General features: G+C 49.7%; 1 protein-coding gene across 1 annotated transcript in view; it reads right to left on the bottom strand.

Moving 5' to 3' along the window:
• Positions 1 to 21,475, bottom strand: part of C2CD2 (C2 calcium dependent domain containing 2) — a 60,369-nt gene that overhangs the window by 4,804 nt on the left and 34,090 nt on the right. Inside the window, exons 7-13 of the mRNA XM_068979773.1 lie at positions 19,216 to 19,324; positions 15,659 to 15,723; positions 12,955 to 13,079; positions 11,028 to 11,202; positions 9,748 to 9,861; positions 6,907 to 7,034; positions 4,635 to 4,953 (exon numbers count right to left, since the gene is read on the bottom strand). Coding sequence (XP_068835874.1) covers positions 4,635 to 4,953; positions 6,907 to 7,034; positions 9,748 to 9,861; positions 11,028 to 11,202; positions 12,955 to 13,079; positions 15,659 to 15,723; positions 19,216 to 19,324 — 1,035 coding nt within the window. The remainder of the gene's footprint in view (positions 1 to 4,634; positions 4,954 to 6,906; positions 7,035 to 9,747; positions 9,862 to 11,027; positions 11,203 to 12,954; positions 13,080 to 15,658; positions 15,724 to 19,215; positions 19,325 to 21,475) is intronic.

Below are 21,475 nucleotides of genomic sequence, written 5' to 3' on the forward strand. Positions count from 1 at the left end.
GGACCAGTACAAGCCGAGGTTATTCCATGTGATTGTCTGTCGAAACTTGGTCACTCAAGCACAGTGACCTGCGGGGAAAATAACTGGGGATGGACACAGCCACGGGTGCGCTTGGTGGATGCTGATGCGGCCGCAGCACGGTAGGTCGTAGCTCGGGCGGGCAAGTGACTCTTCTTTGCAGGGAGGCAGGACCATTCAGAGCCACCATGATCAGCACACTGGCACCCAGTGTTCTGTGTCAGTTTGCCCAGCGTGCCCAGCGACTCCATCCGGCACTGAGCTGAGTGTTGCTGGGAAGCCCCTGTCCGTGTGGTCCAAGTCTCCCATCTGTGCCTGAGCCCTAGGAGATACCCCAGGTGACGTGCATGGCCTTCATCCAATCAACTGAGAACAAAGAGGAGGGATCCCTGGGCAGAGATTCTGCCTCAAGACTGCGGCATCAGCTCCTGTCTGCCCTGCAGGTTCCAGACTCACCCACACAAACTAGATCCTTGAAACCTAGAACCAATAGATTCTGTTTCCCTGGAGAACCCCGATGACACAAGAACTCTAGTTTGGAAGGTCACACTTTCCCCGGGCCCCAGAATCTGTCACTCTTTGCTGATGGGGGAACTCACAACCATGGGGCAATGGAGTGGGGCTGTTCGGATTTAACAAGCCCACCTCATTCACCTGACGGGCAGGAAGCACGGCTCAGACCTCACTCCTGATCTTAAAGATGCCTGAAGGTCAAATGTGAAAATGGGTTACAAGAAATTTAAGGCAAATAACCAAAATCTTAGATGGCACCAAGAAGAGAAAAAAAAAATCTTTCCCTGGTTCCAGCAAGGTTGCTGCTGCTAAGTTGCTTCAGTCATGTCTGCCTCTGTGAGACCGCATAAATGACAGCCCACCAGGCTCCCGTCCCTGGGATTCTCCAGGCAAGAACACTGGAGTGGGTTGCCATTTCCTTCTCCAATGCATGAAAGTGAAAAGTGAAAGTGAAATCGCTCAGTCGTGTCCGATTCTTCAGGACCCCATGGACTGCAGCCTACCAGGCTCCTCCGTCTATGGGATCTTCCAGACAAGAGTACTGGAGTGGGATGCCATTGCCTTCTCCACCAGCAAGGTTAATAAAAAAAAAAAAAAAATATATATATATATACACATAAGGCTCAAGTATAAACACGCTGTTCAGTTGCTCAGTTGTGTCCAACTCTTTTGCGACCCTATGGACTGTAGCCTGCCAGGCTCCTCTGTTCATGGGATTTCCCATGCAAGAATACTGGAATGGGTTGCCATTCCCTTCTCCCAGGGATTGAACCTGTGTCTCCTACATTGGCAGGTGTATTGACAGGTGTATTCTTTACCACTGGCACCCCCTCCCGAGAAACCCCATAAACTCATATATGAAGGAATTAAAAATAATTATTCTATTTAATGTTGCAGATACTCCCCACTTTATTCCTGGTTGTTTCCACAGTTTAACTGACATAAATCATTCACGGAAAAATGTGTCCCAACATCTTACAGACAGGGGAACAGTGACCAAAAGTAAACTTGTAAGTTGCAGTTTGCTACCCAAAGGACAGCTCTAGATTTTGAGGGGAACCATAGACAGCCCATTCATAGGAATGACTACCTTTTAGAACCAAGGACAGTTATGGAAGCTGGTCTGTCTGTATTTCTCGGCGAGGTGGTGTCGTCACATCAGCTAACACAGTTCTGTCTTTCCCTGAGATGCTGGTCTTCTACCACCTGACCAGGGCACTTTGAAGGAGGAAGGGGGGGAAACTAGCATCCTGGGAAGGTCAAACTGGGAAGGGATGGGAGGAATAAGGAAGTGGGGAGGTTATTTAACTTCCAGCTCAGTTAGGATTATCTGCTTTCCTCATAGCAAGACTATTCTTAATTTAAAAAATATATATAAAACAAAAATAACTTACTGTGTAGGCAATTAACTCTGGTTGGCATAGCGATCCTCTTAAGTTAAAGGGGATGAGCAGGAGATGGAGAAAAGGAAGAAGTGAAAAGAAAAGTTTGCAACAGCAAAATCAGAATGCGAGACGGTAAGAGTTTGAAGCATTTACATCACACAACATAGGACGTTACTGAGCAGGACGTTGGTTGGTTTGTCTTACTTTCGAATATTTTTCAAAGTCTCCACCAATGCTTTTGTTCTGACTTGTGGTAAAACAGACATAAAATGTACCATCTTAGCCACTTCTAAGTCTGGTTTGTCTTAAGCGTGTTCGCAGTGTGGTATAAGCACACCAGGGCTTTGTTACGCTAAAAATAAAACTAGTTTGAGGAATGCACTTCCTGTCTTGGCTGCATCATCACAGTAAGCAGATTTCCAATCAGCAGAATTCCAGGGGAATTCTAACAGGCAGGCAGGTCTCGGAAAGCTAACTTCCTCCCATGCCAGGAGACATAGGCGGTTCTTAATCTGAAAACTGGTTTTTAGTTTAAAAAGGAGAGCTGCCTCCTTGTCACCAGTTTTGGTGGAAGACAGCAACTATCTGCACAACGCAGAATCATCTAAGGTTCTGACAACAGATCTCTCAGATAACACTGGAATATAAAGTACTTTCCTTAAGTGCTACCAAATGGGTCCCTTTAAAACATCCTGGGTCTGTGAAGCCCTAGGAGTGAGGTGCGTCCTGTGAGCCCAGCGCCACCCGCCAGGGCTCAGAGTGCAGGGCCAGCACATCTGTGGGCTCCAGGTCCCCAGGGATGAGGGTGTCACCCATCCCGCCAGTCACGGGAGAGAAGCAGGGAGCCAGGACACAGCAAGGACACACACACTGTAGGGAGAGCGCTCCCTGGGAGGACCGGCAGAGGGAGGGAGGGAGGAGGGAACAGCGGTCTCCTAATGCACCTGGGTTGGCGAGGCTCAGCCTTTCAGAATGGACTGAGGGCAGGAGGCAGGGTCAGCTTCTGTGAGAAGAGCAGACGGACGGCTGCTGGTCTGTTGGGCACCCACCTGTTCCCCGTGTGTCCACTGCCCAGCGCCCACCTGCCTGCCTTAGGTCCAGGTGAGCCCCCTTGGGCGGCTCTGGCCCCAAGACGCCGGGGACGGGGGGCGGGGGCTGGTGCATGCCGGGCTGTGGACCAACAACCAGGCCACCTTTTCCACAACAGAAGCCAGGAAGCCACCACAGAGCCAGTGCTCAGGTCACCGCTCCCCATGCCACTCCTGGTCACCCGACAGGGCCCTGGGGATAAGGTCTCAACACTGGGCAGGGGGCAGATGGAGTCTGATCTTCATCTCAGGGTCTGGAACCACACCCAGGAATCCTCTCCTTTCTCTCCCCTCCTCTTCTCACTTCTGCCTCCTCCCCCATCTATCCCGATCTGATCTGCGGCAGTGGGTCAAGGGGGAGAGACAGGAATCGAATGGGGAGGGCTCTCCAGCTCCATCCCAAGGATACCGGGGCTGTCCTGTGCCCCAAGGTGTGATGAGCGGCACCCCTGGCCTCGACCTGGCTGAAGCCAGCAGCGCCCCCAACTCCCAGCTATGACAATTGAAATTCTCCAGCTACATCCGGCATCCCCTGGGGAGGGGACACGATTGCCCCAAGCAGGGATCACTGCACTGGTCCATGGCACCAAGAACAAAGGAGCAGAAGGCAGAGCCCCTGACCACGGTTCTCAACCCGTGAGATCCCTAATATCTACCCTCACCGAGGAGCCGGGACCGAGCTGCACCCAGGACTCCCGGATTGGCCCCAGCCCCTGCCTCGGCTCTCCTGTCCCATGCTCCGCACCGGGACCTCCTATAACCGCCCGGCCGGTGGGGTTCTCGGGAGGCGGCCACCTGCAGTAGGTACATCCCTGTGCATACAGGAGGGAGCTGAGACTCAGCGAGTCTTGAAGCCTCACATCTAGAGCTGGCCGAACCTCTGGGCTAAATTCTCTTGCCAAGTATCTTCAGGTCACCATCGTGCCAAAGCGCTGTCTGGGTTAAACTGCACACTGAAGAAATGTACAGATTTAAAGCCCTCTTTTAGTGCTAATGCGAAACAGTCGCTTATTCTCATACAGTGATTACCTCACCTCCACACATGTGTTAAGCGAATTGGCTAATTTTCTAGAGAGCTCTCTCCCCGTGGGTCCTGCCAGGGCTGAGTGGGGAGGTCTGGTTTGGTTTCAGTTGGAGGGAAGCGTCTGAGAGGCATGCAAGTGCAGAGGAGCCCTTCTGTGCAGCTGAGGGGACCCCAGTCTTGACCCGGCTGGTCTCCTTGGCTCCATCGTGGTGTGTGGCTCCTGGAGGCCCCTCTCCATGCTCTGGATGGTTCTACCCCCAGGAGGAGGGTGCACAGACAGAGAACAGGGTGCCTCTAGCCATGAACACCAAGTGGCCCCAAGAACACAGAGAGATGACCTGGCCGCTCACACTCAGAAGGGTCCTGAACGTGCCCCCAGCCCTGCCCATGGGCTCGAAAGGGGCTCAAACATTGAGTGCAGGTGTTTTTGTAGGCGTGGGGGTGCAGGGGTAGGGTGCCCTTGTAGAGGAGAAGGGAAAGAGAGCAGAGGCTGAGAACCGAATTTCAGTCTGGAAACCAGCAGGAGACCAAAGCCACGGACTGGCGGAGGGGAGTGGCAGGGAGCAGGGCCGAGGTGGGCAGGGAGGGGTGGGGAGGGGCGGGTACCTTTATGCTTCTTGGCAGCGGCTGGCTCCAACTCCGACACACTCAGGGAGCTCTCAGACAACTCGTCCCCTTCGGGGTCCTGCAGGGCCTGGCCACCCCACGCCCCAGCCGGTGGCTCCTTCTCCAAGTCCCAGGAGTCTAGCTCTATCTCCTGGGGCTCCAGAACCGGTAGGGTCCCCACTGGGGCCTCCTCCTCGGGTGGGGCAGAGGTCACAGGCCCCTTCGGCTGGTCCTGGGGGGCATCCTCTTGGTGGGCACCATCCATGGAGGCTGCGTAGTCCAGCATCAGGGCTGCGTCACTGTCCTGAGATAGTGAGGTCTGTCCGGGGATAAGAGACAAAGTCAGGGTGAGGAAGATGCCAGGATACTCGAGAGGAGCAGTGAGCTGGAGGAGCCTTGGCAGCCCCACACACACAGCCGTGGGGGTAGTTTCAGCGTCCGAAGGTGCCCGGCCCTCCAAGGAAACAGCTAAGGAAGCTGAGAATCAGTGGACACAGGTCTCCCAAGGCAGAGGGTCAGCCTGAAGTGCCAGGCTGGGGGAATCTGGGAAAAAGCACCCTGTGTGGGTGCAGAGGTGGCACACAGTCTGTTTAGTGACCGCTGACAACTGCCTTTTCTGACCCAAGTCAGAAATGCCCACTGATTTAATCTGGGACAATTTGACCTTCAGTAAAAAATGGGGCTTTCTTGGCGGCTCAGCAGTAAAGAATCCGCCTGCCGGTGATGGAGATGTGAGTTCAATCCCTGGGTTGCAAACATCCTCTAGAGGAAGAAATGGCAACCCACTCCAGTATTCTTGCCTGGAGAATCCCATGGACAGAGGACCCTGGCAGGCTATAGTCCATGGGGTCACAGAGGGTCAGACATGACTGAGTGACTAACACTTCCACCCTCATTCTTATTTTTTGGTTTTTAGGCTGGTATAGTTTTGCTTTTGGTCACACCGCTTGGCATGTGGGATCTCAGTTCCCTGCCCCAGGGATGGAACCTCTGCCCCAGGGATGGAACCCCTGCCCCGGGGATGGAACCCCTCCCCCCTGCAGTGGAAACTCGGAGTCCTAACCACTGGGCCACCAGGGAAGTACGTTCACTCATTTATTAATCCTAAAGAAAACCCAACTACTGAACTGAGCCAGGTGCTTCCAGAGATGCTATCGCCCCCTCCTGGCTGCTTCTGGAAGTGCGTGCAGGAAACCCAGAGGCATCACCGGGCTCTTGGAAGACGGTTTCCAAGGCCACCCACACCCTGGGTGTAATTGCCACATTGGTGACTCGCCCCTAGCACCTCCCAGGACCTGTTATGGCCCCTTTCCCAAGAGCCAGGGGCTCAGTTCTCAGCATGCCCTCTTGGCCACCCTCTTATGCCCTCATGAAATCAAGCCACCTGCCGTGTCCAAAAATTCATCTTCCTCCTTGTCCCCTTCCAACTACTAAATTCCCCACCTGCCCCTCCATCACTCACATTTTCTTTGCTCATTCTGAAAGGTTAAAAAGAGTAAGGGACTGTCACCTGGCCCTTGCCCAGAGGGGCTGGCCTCTCCCGTAGCCTGGCCTGCCAGGGGATGTCCACATGGGATGCCTCGAGCCTGCCATCCACTCTGGACTAAGGTCACAGAGCAGCACAAGGAAGGCATGGGGCGGGGGTGTGTTTTAAAACAAGCTTCATTTCTCTGACTGCAGGAGGCATAAACATTCATTGCAAAAGGAAGCGTTTGGAAATGAGTCATGTGTAAAGTGAAAGTTCCCCAAGACGGCTTGGTGATGGGGGTGGAGGTCCTGTCCCGAAGGGGAGCTGACCTCATCTCGGTCTTTCTCTTTCAGTAATTTTTCTTCAAATGATTCACCAACCTCTCAACACCCAAAGCATCCCAGGTCAGAAACCGTCAAGTTCCTTCCTCAACAGGATAAGCTGCGTAAACAAAAATACCGCAAGTAATCCCTTGTTGGGGGAACACAATCTGACATTTCCCGGGTGGCTCAGTGGTAAAGAACCTGCCTGCAACGCAGGAGACCTGAGAGATGCAGGTTTGATCCCTGGATCAGGAAGATGGCTTGGGGGAGGACATGCAACCCACTCCAGTATTCTTCCCTGGAGAATCCCAAGGAGAGAGGAGCCTGGCGGGCTACAGTTCATGGGGGTGCAAGGAGTTGGACACGACTGAAGCCACCTAGCAAGCCCACAGGCAACCTGACATTCCCGGGGGTGGAACTTTCTGGAGTTAAGTGGAGGGCGGGGCGGGGCGGGGCGGGCGTGGGAGGAGGAGAGGCTCACCTTGGAGACCCCGGATATGATGATCGTGCTCTTCTTCCTCGGGGACTTGAGCTTCAGCTTCGAGGACTCGCTGAGCTGTCGGATGGCGACTTCGGCCACCGGGTCAGCCCCGTTCAGCACCAGCAGCTCTGCCGGGGGAAGAGCAGGGTCGGGCACATTAGCAAAACCTGGAACTTCGACAGGAACTTCAAAGACTGGGCAACAGATCTGGTCGTTAAGGAGGGGTTGGCAGACGTTTTCTGTAAAGGGCCAGAGAGTGACTAGCTTGGGCTTTGTGGGCAGCTGGCCTGTCACAAGTACTCCACACTGTCTCAGAAGTGGGTAAGCAAGGCTGGAGGTAAGAGTGCGCACAGGGGACTTCACCCCTGAATGTGGTCCAGTGGATAAGAAGCTGCCTGTCAAGGCAGGGGACATCAGTTTGATCCTTGGTCTGGGAAGATTCCACATGCCTCGGGCCAACTGAGCTTGTGTGCCACAACTATTGAGCCCAGATTCTAGAGCCCGTGCTCTGCACCAAGAGAAGCCACGGCAGTAAGAAGCCTGTGCAATGCAACTACAGAAAGCCCGTGGGTAGCAACGAAGACCCAGTGTGTCAATAAAATAAATAATAATTTAAAAATTTATAAATAATTTTTTTTACAATGGGCATGGCAGGTTCTGGGGAAACTTCATGCGCAGGACAGGCAATGTTTCTGGTCTATAGCTGAGGCTCTGCGCTTACACACACTCACCAAGGTGTACGCTTCACATCATGCACCTAAAAAATAACGATAATTTTGTTTATTTATTTTTGGCTTTGCTGCTGCTTGGGCTTTTCTCCAGGTGCGGCAAGTGGGGGCTAGTCTCCAGCACAGGCTCTGTAGCTGCAGCGCACAGGCTCTGGAGCATGTGGGATCTTTCCAGATCAGGGATCAAACCAGCATCTCCTGATTGGCAGGGGGATTCTTTACCACTGAGCCACCAAGGAGGCCCTCACATCATGCATTTTAATGCATGGAAGTGATGCCTCAGTGGAGGTGATAACAGAAACCTCGGAGCTCTGGGGAGATGTGAACTCTGAAGGGCAGTGCAGCTACTCCCTGGCCCTCCCAAGAGGTTTGGACACACAAGCTATTGTTCAGGGTGTCGAGGGACCGTTCACGGAGGCTGCTCCTCCCCAGAATTACCTGCACCCCGGCCAACATCCAGGGAATGCTTAACTCGGACCCAAGCCCTGCAAAGAGCTCAGTGTGTGTTATTTCAGGTAAATACCCCCAAGGTCTCAGCTGGGGGCTGCTTTTTCAGTCTCCATTTGAGGAATGGGGAAGACAGGAGGCAGCCCCCGGCCAGGTCTCTCTCACTCAGAGATGCTGCTGGACCTCACAGGTAATCGCTGCTGTGGGGCAATTAAAAGGACATGGGGTGAAGGGGCAGGATGTCAGCAGGAGCTTTTTCTCAGTTTGGCCTTAGTCTGTGGACCACAGATGCTCCACTTCCATGCAGTCGTGAAGGACCAAGCAGTGGAGACCTATGTGGCCACTGACGGCCCCCCCACCCCCCACCCCAGGGGAAGAGTGGAACATGGCGAGGGCTCCCGGGAGATGGCTGCGCTGTCAGTCCCAAGTCTCAGGACGGGGGTGGTGGTACCAAGCCCAGAGCTTCCGTCCATCCTCAGAGAGCCCATCTGGGTGTCAGCTATGCTTGAGAAAGCTTCCAGGGTCCCTGGCTGCACAGAGCGGGCTGGGGATACCACCCTTAGGCCAGCGGGGGAACCATAGCAGAGGCACCCCGCTCAGGGTGAAGGTGCCCCCATGCTACAAGGCAGAGCTGAGCAAGGACTCTCGGGAGCAGCCAAAGGAGGGGTATTGCTTCTGCCGAGGATTCTGCAGTTGTTGTTGCGGGGGGAACCCTGCAGCTCCCATAGAGCCAGGGAAACTCCCACGGGGAAGAGGCAGTTTTCCACTCCTGCTAGGCTCTGAGAACACACAGCCATCCCAAGATAGCAGCCACCAAAGGAGCACTGCCTGACCCCTGCCCACCCCTCCCATCCCATCCTCGACCTTAACAAGGAAAGAAAAACAGGACTCGGTGCACGGGGGCTTGTGGGCGAGCTGGAGAGAAGCTGCCTGCTCCCTCTCAAAGTGCTGGTCACGTGTGATGATCAAAGGGAGGAAATTTAACCCCAATGGCAGTGACACAAGCGACCAGGAAGTGAGAACCTGCATCCCGAGTTCTGGGGACACTAACCCAGTTACAGGGGCTTCCCAGGTGGTGTTAGTGATAAAGAACCCACCTGCCAGTGCAGGCGATGTAAGAGACCCACGTTCCATCCCTGGTCGGGGAGATCCCCTGGAGGAGGGCATGGCAACCCACTCCAGTATTCTTGTCTGGAGAATCCCCATGGACAGAGGAGCATGGTGGGCTACAGTCCAAGGGGTTGCAAAGAGTTGGACATGACTGAGTGACTTATGCCACCTTATTACAGAGGTTTCCAGAGACAAAAAATAAAGAAGTCTTTACAGTTACATCCCTGAATCCTGCTTGTTTTGTGGTATCCAGGTAACTGGCACATTGAACAAGAGGAAAAATAACAGTCATACATTTTTCGTAGTGAGGCATGAGCTGGGTTTTCTGCTTTTTCTGTCCAAGCTCCCTAAAACTTAGGGCAGGGATGCCAATGGCACTCTCAGTCTTCCACTGACTTCCACTTCCCTCGTGCTCTTCTGGCTCCTCACTTATCCTTGAAAAAAAACAACTCTTCCCCAAACTCTAACAAGGAAATGCGTCTTCTCACCAGATGAGAGCTCGCAAGCAGAGCCTGAAGGAGCCGACTGGGGACCATCTCGAGTGGTCTCACGTTACCTGTGTCTGAGGAAGAGAATGTTTTGCTGACGGGGGCACCGTGGCAGGAGATGGCCTGGACCGAGATGTCCTTCTCGATGACCTTCACCTTGACAGGTGTCCTCAGGGGAGACTCTGCCGGGAGAAATCCTGGTTATAGCGGCCCTTCAAAAGCTGTCTGACTCTGCAGTCACCAGAAAGTGAAATCATGTCTCATTTCAGCTCTACTTCAAGCAGCCTGGGGGGCTTCCCTGGTGGTCCAGCAGCTAAGGCTCTACACTCCCAAAGCAGGAGGCCCTGGATCGAGCCTTGGTTAGGGAACTAGATGCCACATGCCGCAACAAAAGATTCCCCATACCACAACTAGGACCCAGCACAGCCAAATACGTAAATATAACTAACAGTAACAACCTAGAGGGGTGGGATGGGGAGGGAGGTGGGAGGGAGGTTCAAGAGCAAGGGGACATGTGTATATCTATGGCTGATTCATGTTGATGTTTGGCAGAAACCAACACAATTCTGTAAAGCAATTACCCTTCAATTAAAAAATAAATAAACTTAAAAAATCTATTACTAACCAAATATTCATGCAGCTGGAAAAGGTAAGAGGAAAACCTTAAAATATTTTTAACACACTCTTATTCTTTTTGTGGGGGAGGGGAGGAATGCCCCCAAAGGGGCATTGGAAACCTAGGTTTAAATTTCAGAAACCTTTGAATTAAGCCAGAATTTCACGTTCTGATTTTCATTCAAGAACTGAGCCAAGTGATTTATTCTGGCATGATAATACTTCTGTATAGGCAGGAACACAGTACAAATTAAAAAGTAATAATAAATCATACACTTCTACAGAAGTTGTCTCCAAGGTGGTGGATGTGGGGACAGGTACAGAATTTGGCTAGATCCGAAACCACTATGCGTCAAGCCTCCGAATGAACGATTTTTAACATGAGACTACCCACTGGCCACTCACATCTAAAGTTTAAAGATAAAGTGCTGCCCCATGTAAATGTCATGGCGTACTTAATTTAATGAGATATTTCATCTAATATCTTGACTTTGGTATCAGAATACACTGCAGGGTTGAACCTTGCTTTGTCTTGTCCTGCGTCTGAAAAGATAGAAAGATAATTGTCTTAAAAGAAAAAAAGCTATGCAGAAGGCTTGCCAGTCACCCTTCTTCCTGTGCCAGGAGATTTTTCTCACGAATGATCCTGCGGTCTGCGGTGCTCTGCAGTTTATAGGTGCAAGACATTTACCGGGGAGCACGACTGCAGACTTTCTGTGGGGAGGAGCCTCACCAGAGCCCAGCGGGGACGCCCTCCCTGCGTCGAAGCGAGGCTTGGTCTTCACGGCAGTGACAGTAGTAACCACGGTCCCGCATGGCATCACAGTGCGGTCTTTCTCTATCTTTGCAGCAGGAGCAGGTGCAGGCATTTGCCAGGGTTTTCCCTCACCGGGTTCTATGTAAGAAAACTGCAGAGAAGGCTGGTTACCTGCTTGTAGTCCGTGCCGATGGACACTTCGCCATGGCATACTGCCTGCCTTTGCAATAACCTCTGATATCTTTACCTGTCACTTAGTACCATAATTAATGGGTAAGAATTCTGATTTTCCCAGAAGTGACATGGGAGGATGAGACCCAGGCTCAGACCCAGCCACTCAGCTTGTAAAGACGGGAACACAGGATGGAGAACCAAACAAAATAAGATGGCCCTTTCTGAGTCAGGCCTGAGTGAAAGGATATCACGGGCAGTTATGTCAGGCAGACGACGCAATGTAACCCTGGGCAGGAAGCATCCCACTCATGTCTAGAAATGTGTGGGAGGAAACATCAGCTCTTCCTGGACGAGCTTCTTGTTTCAAGGTGAATGAGAGCAGGAGTCTGACAGACATAAATTGTGGCGCCTACACCGAGGTCACAGGTGTGGAGTCCTACACCAAGGTCACAGGTGTGGAGTCCTACACCAAGGTCACAGGTGCGCAGTCCTACACCAAGGTCACAGGCATGGAGTCCTATACCAAGGTCACAGGCGTGGAGCCCTACACCGAGGTCACAGGCGTGGAGCCCTACACCGAGGTCACAGGCGTGGAGCCCTACACCGAGGTCACAGGTGTGTGCCCTGCACCGAGTTCACAGGTGTGGAGCCCTACAACATTACAGGTGTGGAGTCCTACACCAAGGTCACAGGTGTGGAGCCCCACACCCAGGTCACAGGCGTGGAGTCCTACACCAAGGTCACAGGTGTGGAGTCCTACACCTTGGTCACAGGTGTGGAGCCCTACACCAAGGTCACAGGCGTGGAGTCCTACACCAAGGTCACAGGTGTGGAATCCTACACCAAGGTCACAGGCGTGGAGTCCTACACCAAGGTCACAGGCGTGGAGTCCTACACCAAGGTCACAGGTGTGGAATCCTACACCAAGGTCACAGGTGTGGAGTTCTACACCCAGGTCACAGGCGTGGAGCCCTACACTGAGATACAGGTGTGGAGCCCTACACTGAGGTTACTGGCATGGAGTCCTACACCTTGGTCACAGGTGTGCACCCTACACCTTGGTCACAGGTGTGCAGTCCTACACCAAGTCACAGGTGTGGAGCCCTATACCCAGGTCACAGGCGTGTGCCCTGCACCGAGGTCACAGGCGTGTGCCATACACCGAGGTCACAGGCGTGGAGCCCTACACCGAGGTCACAGGCATGTACCCTACACCGAGGTCACAGGCGTGGAGCCCTACACCGAGGTCACAGGTGTGTGCCCTGTACCGAGGTCACAGGTGTGGAGTCCTACATTGTGGTCACAGTTGTGGCATCCTACACCGAGGTCACAGGACAAAAATTTCCAGAATTAACCAAGCCCCACAGCAACTGTTTACCATGAATCTCTGGATCTAAACCTGCCAGTTCCCTGACATATTAGGTAAAATACCCACCCTTTTACCCACTCTACAGCATCCTAACCAATCACTTAATACCACCATTCTAGCATGAATTTCCTCTATCTCAAGGCTGTAAAAATTGGCCAATAGTCCTCGAAAGGGGTTGGCTCTTCCTTGAGCCTGTCCGCTGTTCTAACAGTGTCTCCCACTCTAATAAATTCTCTTCTCTCATTCTGCCTCATGTCTGGAAATTCTTTTTCAACTTGTGCTCAGACCATGACATCAACAAAGATGTCCCTTTGCTCAAGTGGCTGGAGCAGGACGTTGGCCTCATAGAGGACGTCATACCTCTGCAGTAACTGAACCCAACGCCGAGCTGCCCGAGGAGGCCCCGCTGGTTAGCGTAAAGCTCTGAGGCCCGGAAGGCTGCTTCTTGAACAAATCCAAGGGGACAGTCGTCATCGCCAACAGAGCTAAAGAGATAGGGGATGAATGGGGAGAACCATGAGTGTCTGCACGGGAGCAGGATGGCCCCAGAGCAGCTGCACCCCGAAGCAACCCTGGACGTGCCCCCCCCACCCCTCCCCCCTCCCCACCCTCCTGCCTTGCTCACTGGGAAACGCTCCCATTTCAGAACATTTTAGAAAAGTTAGTGTTGTAAAAGGTACAAGCGGGCTGTGGAAAAGCCACAAACCAAGGGGGCTACAGAGTTATGGAGATCAGAGGCGGTATGTGATCCTATCCTGGACTGGGAAATACTGCTAGGAAGGACCTTAGGGGATCGGCTGATGGGAACAGAAAAATCTGGTCGGTAGATTAACAAAGTGAATCAGTGTGACTCAGGAAGCTGATAACTACACTGTGGACAAATAAGAGAATGCCCCTATTCTTAGGAAGCACATACTAAAGAATTTAGGAGCCAAGGGCCAGGATGTTCCATACTTAAATGCACATGGTTTACCCTGAGTGTGTGAGTGTGTGTGTGTATGAGTGTGTGTGTGTGTGTGTGTGGCGAGAGAGAAAGACCAACTGACAGCAACCACCATGTATGAGCACAAACAATGAAGGAAACGGGCAAAATGTTAAAAATATCTGAGTTCGAGTAAAGGTTATATGGTTGCTCTTTGTTCTGCTTTTTGTTTTTACTTAAGTTAGAAATTTCACAAATCCCATCAGGCTGGACTGGAATGGAATTCCCACATGGCCAGCAGGGGCGGTGCCCTGGGCATGGATTAGCAAACAGCAGTTCCACCCTGCGTTCAGACCACACACCCTCTCTTGGAATGTTAGTTCTTATCTCAGGAGCATCCCAGTTATCTCCAGACTACAGAGCTGAGGAAACTGCCTCAAAATTATGGCTAATTAACTAGGGAGCTTGAATTGCTTTTTCCTATGTCTTGGTAACTTTAGGAGATAAACAGATGGCTTAGTTTCACAGCTTAATTAGCCAGGCAAGGGTCACCTCTCCATTTTGTTCACAAAGATTTTAAGAAACCTAATAAATACTGAAACTATGGATTTACACACATGCATACACAGGTCCACGCTCAGTCTAGGGAGTTTTACTTCTGATTATTGTTTTCTTGTATCTAAAGCATGTGCCCAATTTTGCAGAAGGAAATGGCAACCCACTCCAATATTCTTGCCTGGAGAATTCAATGGACAGAGGAGTCTGGAGGGCTACCGTCCAGGGGGTCACAAAGACTCGGACACCACTGAGCCAGCTAACAGTTTACTTCAAAGCATGTGCTCAGCTGAAGCTGCTGGGGCTTCTTTTACAAGGAAAAGCCAGTTGTAATTCGTGGAGACAGAAAGCAGAAGGGTGTGTGCCAGAGACTATGGGAGAGGCATGGGGAGTGAGTGTAAGTTTTGTAAGACGAAGGACTGATATTGAAGCTGAGGCTCCAATACTTTGGCCACCTGATGCAAAGAGTGGACTCACTGGAAGAGACCCTGATGCTGGGAAAGACTGAGCACAGGAGAAGGGGGCGACGGAGGATGAGATGATTGGATGGTATCACTGACTCAATGGACATGAGTTTGAGCAAACTCTGGGAGATGCTGAAGGACAGGGAAGCCTGGTGTGCTGCAGTCCATGGGGTCGCAAACAGTTGGACAAGACTGAGTGAATGAACCGCCACAAAGATGAATTTTGGAGTTGGATGGTGGTGATGGCTGTGCAACCATGTGAATGCACTTGATGCTACTGAACTTCACACTCAAAGATGGTTAAGATGGTAACGTTTATATATGTTTTACCACAATTAAAAACTGAGATAAAATGTTAAGAAAGAAGGTTTACTAAGCCCAAGAAGGCTGAGAACTGCTTCTCAAGCCAAAAATTGTTGAATAAAAGATTTTGGACATTTGTTTTAAAAAATGAAAAGAACCAGTTGAATATAATGTTTCTCAGAATGGTTGACCTTGCTAATAACTAGAGTAACTGCTGACAAAGGTCCATATAGTCAAAGCTATGGTTTTTCCAGTAGTCATGTATGGATACGAGAGTCAGACCATAAGGAAGGCTGAGCACCGAAAAATTCGTGCTTTCGAACTGTGGTGCTGGAGAAGACTCTTGAGAGTCCCTTGGACTGCAAGGAGATCAAGCCAATCAACCCTAAAGGAACTCTTTAGGATTTCCATCAGGCCACCTGATGGAAAGAGCTGACTCACTGGAAAAGACCCTGATGTTGGGAAAGATTGAGAGCAGGAGGATAAAGGGGCGACAGAGGATGAGATGGTGGGAGGTCATCATTGACTTGAGGGACATGAGTTTGAGCAAACTCCAGGGGATAGTGGAGGACAGAGGAGCCTGGTGTGCTGCGGTCCATGGGGTCACAAAGAGTGGGACAGGACTTGGTGACTTAGCAACAGCAACAATAATCGGAATGGACTTTTGACTAAACATTCCCTTGGGAAGACCTGGAGTGGCTGAGTGGGCACGGCCAGTCCTTCTGCCGAATCTCCCACCCTCCCTGCCCCAAGGCCCTGGTCAGGGCTGCTGTATGACCCTCCCAGAGAGCAAGCCTCCTTCTGTCTGCTGAACACCCACCTTCTGAGGACTGCCCGTCATCTGAAATCTGCAGGTGCAACTCCCTCGACTTGGCATTCAACTCACTGTGGAAAGAAGGTCTGTGAGTCCTTAAAAATGCTTTACTATTTTCTTGAAACAGTATTTTTTTTCTGATTTTACAGAAAGGAATGCAAGTTGCCATCAATATTCAAGACACTACAGAGACATATAAGCCAAATAAATACAAAGATTATCAGCAACTTCACTATCCAGAAATAGTTAATATTTGGTGTTAGGATTCCCAGGTGACTCAGTGGTAAAGAATTCGCTTGCCAATGCAGGAGATGCAGGTTCAGTCCCTGGGCAGGGCATATTCCCTGGAGTAGGAAATGGCAACCCACTCCAGTATTCTTGCCTGGAAAATCCCATGCACAGAGCCTGGTGGGCTACAGTCGATGGGGCTGCAGAATAAGACATGACTTAGCGACTGAGCCCACATGGACATTCCTAGGATTAGCCAATGGAACTTAATGAATGATGATGGAAAGGTTCTGTAAAACTGCCATCAAATTTGGTGGCCACCAGCTACATTTGGCTATTGAGACATTTATTTTATTTTTGGCTGCACTGGGTCTTCATTGTTGCGCATGGACTTTCTCTAGTTGCAAACAGTGGAGGCTACTCTTTGTTGTGGTGAGCAGGCTTCTCATTGCAGTGGCCTCTCTTGTTGCAGAGCATGGGTTCTAGGCACATGGGCTCAGGCACACAGGCTCAGTAGTTGTGGCTCATGCCTAAGCAGCTCTATGGGAGGTGGAATTTTCCTGGACCAGGGATCGAACCTGTGTTCCCTTGCACTGCGAGGCAAATTCTTAACCACTGGACCACCAGGGAATCCCAGCTATTGAGAACTTTAAATGTGGCCAGCGTAAACTGAGGAACTGGGTTTCATTTTGTTAATTTTAATTCATTGAAATTTAAAGAGCTACACGTAGTTAGTAGTTCCTGTATTAAAAGGTAGAGCTGTGTAACTATTCAGGACATAATATACCTCCCCACTCCTTTATAATATAGTGTTTTCACTGAAGATTTCATGGACATCTTCCCATGTCAATAGCTATAGAGCAACATCCTTTTTCATAGGCATCTAGTACTCCAGTATCTGGCCCTATGAGATTTTATTCAGCCAACTCCTTAATAACCAAGCCTTAATAATGGTTTGCCTCCAATATTTCATAATTATAAACAAGCTGAGATCAACATCCTCATATGTATATCTTGGCACACATGTGTGATTACTTCCTTAGAAAAAGAGCAATTGCCAATCAAAAGGTATATGCATATAAAAGATTTTGTTTTTTTATATATATTGATGACTTTCAGAATAATTATTCCAATATCTGTATCCACTGGCCACTTTTAGTTTTTCTCTACCCACTTGTAAGGGGAAAAATAATTTTGCTTAAGTTTGCATTACTTTAGCTATTTCTGAGATTGAATATGTCTTCAGATGTTTCTAGCTATCTATAATTCTTACTTTTTTATTTCTAGTTGAGATATTTTGCCCAATTTTCTATGAGAATCTCATATTTGTATTAATAATTTATAAAAACCCCTTTATGTTATACTTGGGACACCTTCTTCCATTACTTTTCTAATTATTTACTATTTAACACCAGAAAGTGATTTCTATATTTTTATAGTCAGCTACTTTACCAAAATATAATTTATATTAATTTTTGTATTATTGTTTCTATCCTACATCCATTAGTTCTAATAGTTTCAAATGATTTTCTTGAGCAGTCTGTGCGTGTTAGTTGCTCAGTTATGTCCAATTCTTTGTGACCCCATGGACTGTAGCCTGCCAGGTTCCTCTGTCCATGGGATTTCCCAGGCAAGAATACTGAAGTGGGTTGCCATTTCCTTCTCCAGGGGGATCTTCCCGACCCTACCCCGGGATCAAACCCTGGCCTCCTGCATTGGCGGGCAGATTCTTTACCGCCTGAGCCACCCGGGAAACCCTGAGTAGACGAAATATGCAATCATATCACCTCCAAGTAATGACTGGTTCTGCCTCTCCCTCTCTACTACTTGGATACTGTTTCTTTTTCTTATCTAATCGCATTAATCAGTACTTCTAGAACAAAACAATGGGGCTCCTTCTCTTGACTTCAGTGGGACTGCTTCCAATACTTATCACTAATGTAATTTTTTTTAAATCTTTTGAAAAAAAGGGAACATAAATCTTATTCTAATTAAGTGTTAAAACTTAGAAATGGGTATTAAATGTCACTGACTATCTTTGGGGCCTATATAGAGATAATTACTTTGTGTTCTCCTTTGACCTAGTGACATAATGGATTTCATTAATAGATCTCACATTAAACCATACTTGCGCTTTTGGTATGAACTCAGCCTCAGTGGATTATTCTCTCTCTCTCTTTTTTTTTAATTCAGTAGTTACAGTGCGAGGCTCAGTAGTTGTGGCTCACAGGCTTAGCTGCTCCATGGCATATGGAATCTTCCCAGACCAGGGATGAACCCATGTCCCTGTATTTGCAGGAAGACTCCTACCCTCTGCACCACCAGGAAAGTCCTTGGTATATTATTCTTAATGTGCGACTGGATTCTATTTGATAATATATTAGTTCTTACATCATAATTATGATGTAATTCCTACATCATAACTTATAAGTGGTCTACACTTTTCCCCTTTCCCATTCTCTTTGTCAGATTTTGGTATTGAAAGAATTAATTCTTTGGTGGGTTGAAAAGGAGTCTGGAGCCCTCAAGGAGGAGAAAAGGACAAACTTTTTTCTACATTGCTTTGTCTTAGTCACTTAAGAGGTTATTTTCTTCAAGCCCAGAGCCAATGATGACACAAACTCATCTTGCTCAAGGATATGTTTTTCCTTAAGTTCTGTACTAATGATTATATATCAACAATGTATCTTGCTCGAGGACATGTTTCTTCTTAACAAGAACATTCTGACTAATCTTGTTATCGTAAGATGTATGTTGTAAGAGTGGGTCTGGTAAGACCTCTCAATTGTTAGTTCTAATCTTGTTAATTTAAGATTTATGTTGTAGGAGTGGGTAAAAGTATATGAGGCCTTGATAAGACTAGCAAGTGTGGTATTCTTTTTCCCTCTTCTGATGTCTATGTCAGAAGCTTTCTCTTGTCCCTTTTCTTACTTTAATAAAACTCTGCTGCACAAAAGCTCTTGAGTGATCAAGCCTGGTCTCTGGTCCTGAAGCTAAATCTTCTTCAGAGATCACGAATCCAGCATTGTTCACGGTAAGCTATCACTATCAATCAGAAGTTTCCTTCCATTCTGCTCTGGATGGCGTGTGTTTCTAAAGCAAGTGGGAGGCCCAACAACACATCTCTCGTCACAGCGGGGCATGGGAGTAGGTGAGGCGTGAACCGATACTTAAGAGCTGCCTTCGAAAAGAAATCCATGTCTGACTTAAAGCCACGCTTTCTCTCTTCCTTTCCTTTCTTCCCTCCTTTTGTGCTACGGGATGGTTTCAGAATTGGCAGTATCGAGTGGGCGAGGCCATGGAAACCCAAGTCCATGACAGCCAGCCGTACTCACAAGGTGAATTCTTCTTCCCAAGTGAGGGCAGTAGTGTTTCTTGCGAGGGTGCTGGAGAACTTCTGCACAGGATCATTCAGCCGAACTATACACACTGGGTTAGCATTGCCTGTAATCAGACAGAAGGCCACTGTATTAGCCTTTATTTCTCTCTTCTAGTTGGATCAAGACATTTTGCATATAAGAGAAAGGCTGAATTCGATGTCTGTGGTCTTGGCTTTCCTACTTCTGAGTGTCCATTTACAACCTCTCAAAGCACATACTCTGGGGTGGCAGATTCTATACTCGCTGGATGTCCACAGCTCTAGACTGCCTCCAAGTCACACTCCTCCCCGCTCAGCTCTGACTGTAGGCACTGCCCCCCGGGGGGGGGGTGCCCTCCCTGGGGTGACATTACAGCAGAGATGTGGGCCCCACTTTGGATAAAACTAACTGCTTGGAAAAGTCAGGGCATCTGGGGTTAACAGCTAAATTTGGGGGTACCTCACATAGAACCTGCTTCCCTCTTACAAAGATGTATGTTTTTACAGTTGACTCAGCTCAGCCAAAAATTTTTGAGGTGTTTGATCCAGGTAACAGGACATTTCACTAGTGAAGATTTGTGTCTGCTTCAAGGCTATGCTTGCCATATGACATAAAGCTGTGACTATATCGTGTAATCAGTGATCAATGGTAGAGCTTCCTTGGTGGCTCACTGGTAAAGAATCTACTTGTCAATGTAGGGGATGCAGGTTTGATCCCTGGTCTGGGAAGATTCCACATGCTGCAGAGCAACAAAGCCCATGTGCCAACAACTAGTGAGCTCCTGCTCTAGAGCCTGGAAGCTGTAGCTGCTGAGCCTGGACACCCTAGAGCCCGTGCTCCACAACAAGAGAAGCCACTGCACAGCACAGCTGGAGGGCAGCCCCCGCTCCCCGCAACCAGAGGAAAGCCTGCACAGCAACAGCCCAGCACAGCCAAAATCAAATAAATAAATGAAGTCATCTGTGTATATAAAAAGTCAATGGTGAAGGACCGGATTGTGTTGACCCTTTAACAGGTGGTATTCAGTGTTCCATGCACATCACTTTGGAGAAGGCGATGGCACCCCACTCTAGTACTCTTGCCTGGAAAATCCCATGGATGGAGGAGCCTGGTGGGCTGCCGTCTATGAGGTCGCATAGAGTCGGACATGACTGAGCAACTTCACTTTCATTTTTAACTTCCATGCATTGGAAAAGGCAATGGTAACCCACTCCAGTGTTCTTGCCTGGAAAATCCCATGGACGGAGGAGCCTGGTGGGCTGCAGTCCATGGGGTCGCACAGAGTCGGACACGACTGAGGCGACTTAGCAGCAGCAGCACCAGCACATCACCTTACTAATCACCACAATCACCTTCAAGAAGAGACTCAAACCCAGATGGGGACCTCCTGGCAGAGGTGAGAAATGCGTCCCGGACGGCCCCTCCCACCTGCTAAGCGGTGTGGCCTCCAGAGGCGACCTCTGAATCAACAAAACAGCCACCTATGCCCAGCTTCACAGAGCGGTGGCTGTCAAATGTGCTCTGCCTGCACTTCTGGAACTGGATGAATCGCCTCACAAATAAACACAAGTAACCCCTGACGTTCTCAGACAATAAAAAAGAACTCATTGCTATTCTGGGCAAAACCCACATCGCAGTGGAAAGACGTGTCCACTCCCGGGCTCCTCGGCACCTGGAGTCTCGGCAGTGATTCAGAGTCACCCGTTCTGCAGTGTTTCTGTCCTCCTCCATAGCGGCCTCTCCTGGCAACACAGGGGCCCCCAGGGGCCCGACACCTGCGTGACACCCATAATCCCATGTGGCACCTCTTCTCCCAGGAAGCAAGGAGTGCACTGGTCAGGGATGCTTAACATGTCGTGACACCCATAATTCCATGCGGCACCTCCTCTCCCAGGAAGCAAGGAGTGCGCTGGTCAGGGATGCTTAACATGTATTTACAGCGTCACTAGGAAAAGATAAAAATAGAAAGATGGCTTCCAGGCTAGAGAAAAGGACAAAACAAAAAAAGTATCTTCCTTCCTTCCTTCCTTCTTCCTTCAGCCTCATGTGTGCAAAATCAGGACTGTGTTTTCACCGTCTTGCATCATGACTACAGTGTTCAGGAGGTGCTCTCTGCTGAAAGGCAGAGATCACACTGCATACCAGATTGCAGGGAGCCACAGAAGGAAGCAAACAGCACAAACAACTCATGAGGCTACCTGGTCCCTCTGCTCATACTGCAGACAGTCCCATCCAC

The sequence above is a fragment of the Capricornis sumatraensis genome, chromosome 1 (assembly GCF_032405125.1).
Source record: "Capricornis sumatraensis isolate serow.1 chromosome 1, serow.2, whole genome shotgun sequence".
Lineage (NCBI taxonomy): Eukaryota > Metazoa > Chordata > Mammalia > Artiodactyla > Bovidae > Capricornis > Capricornis sumatraensis.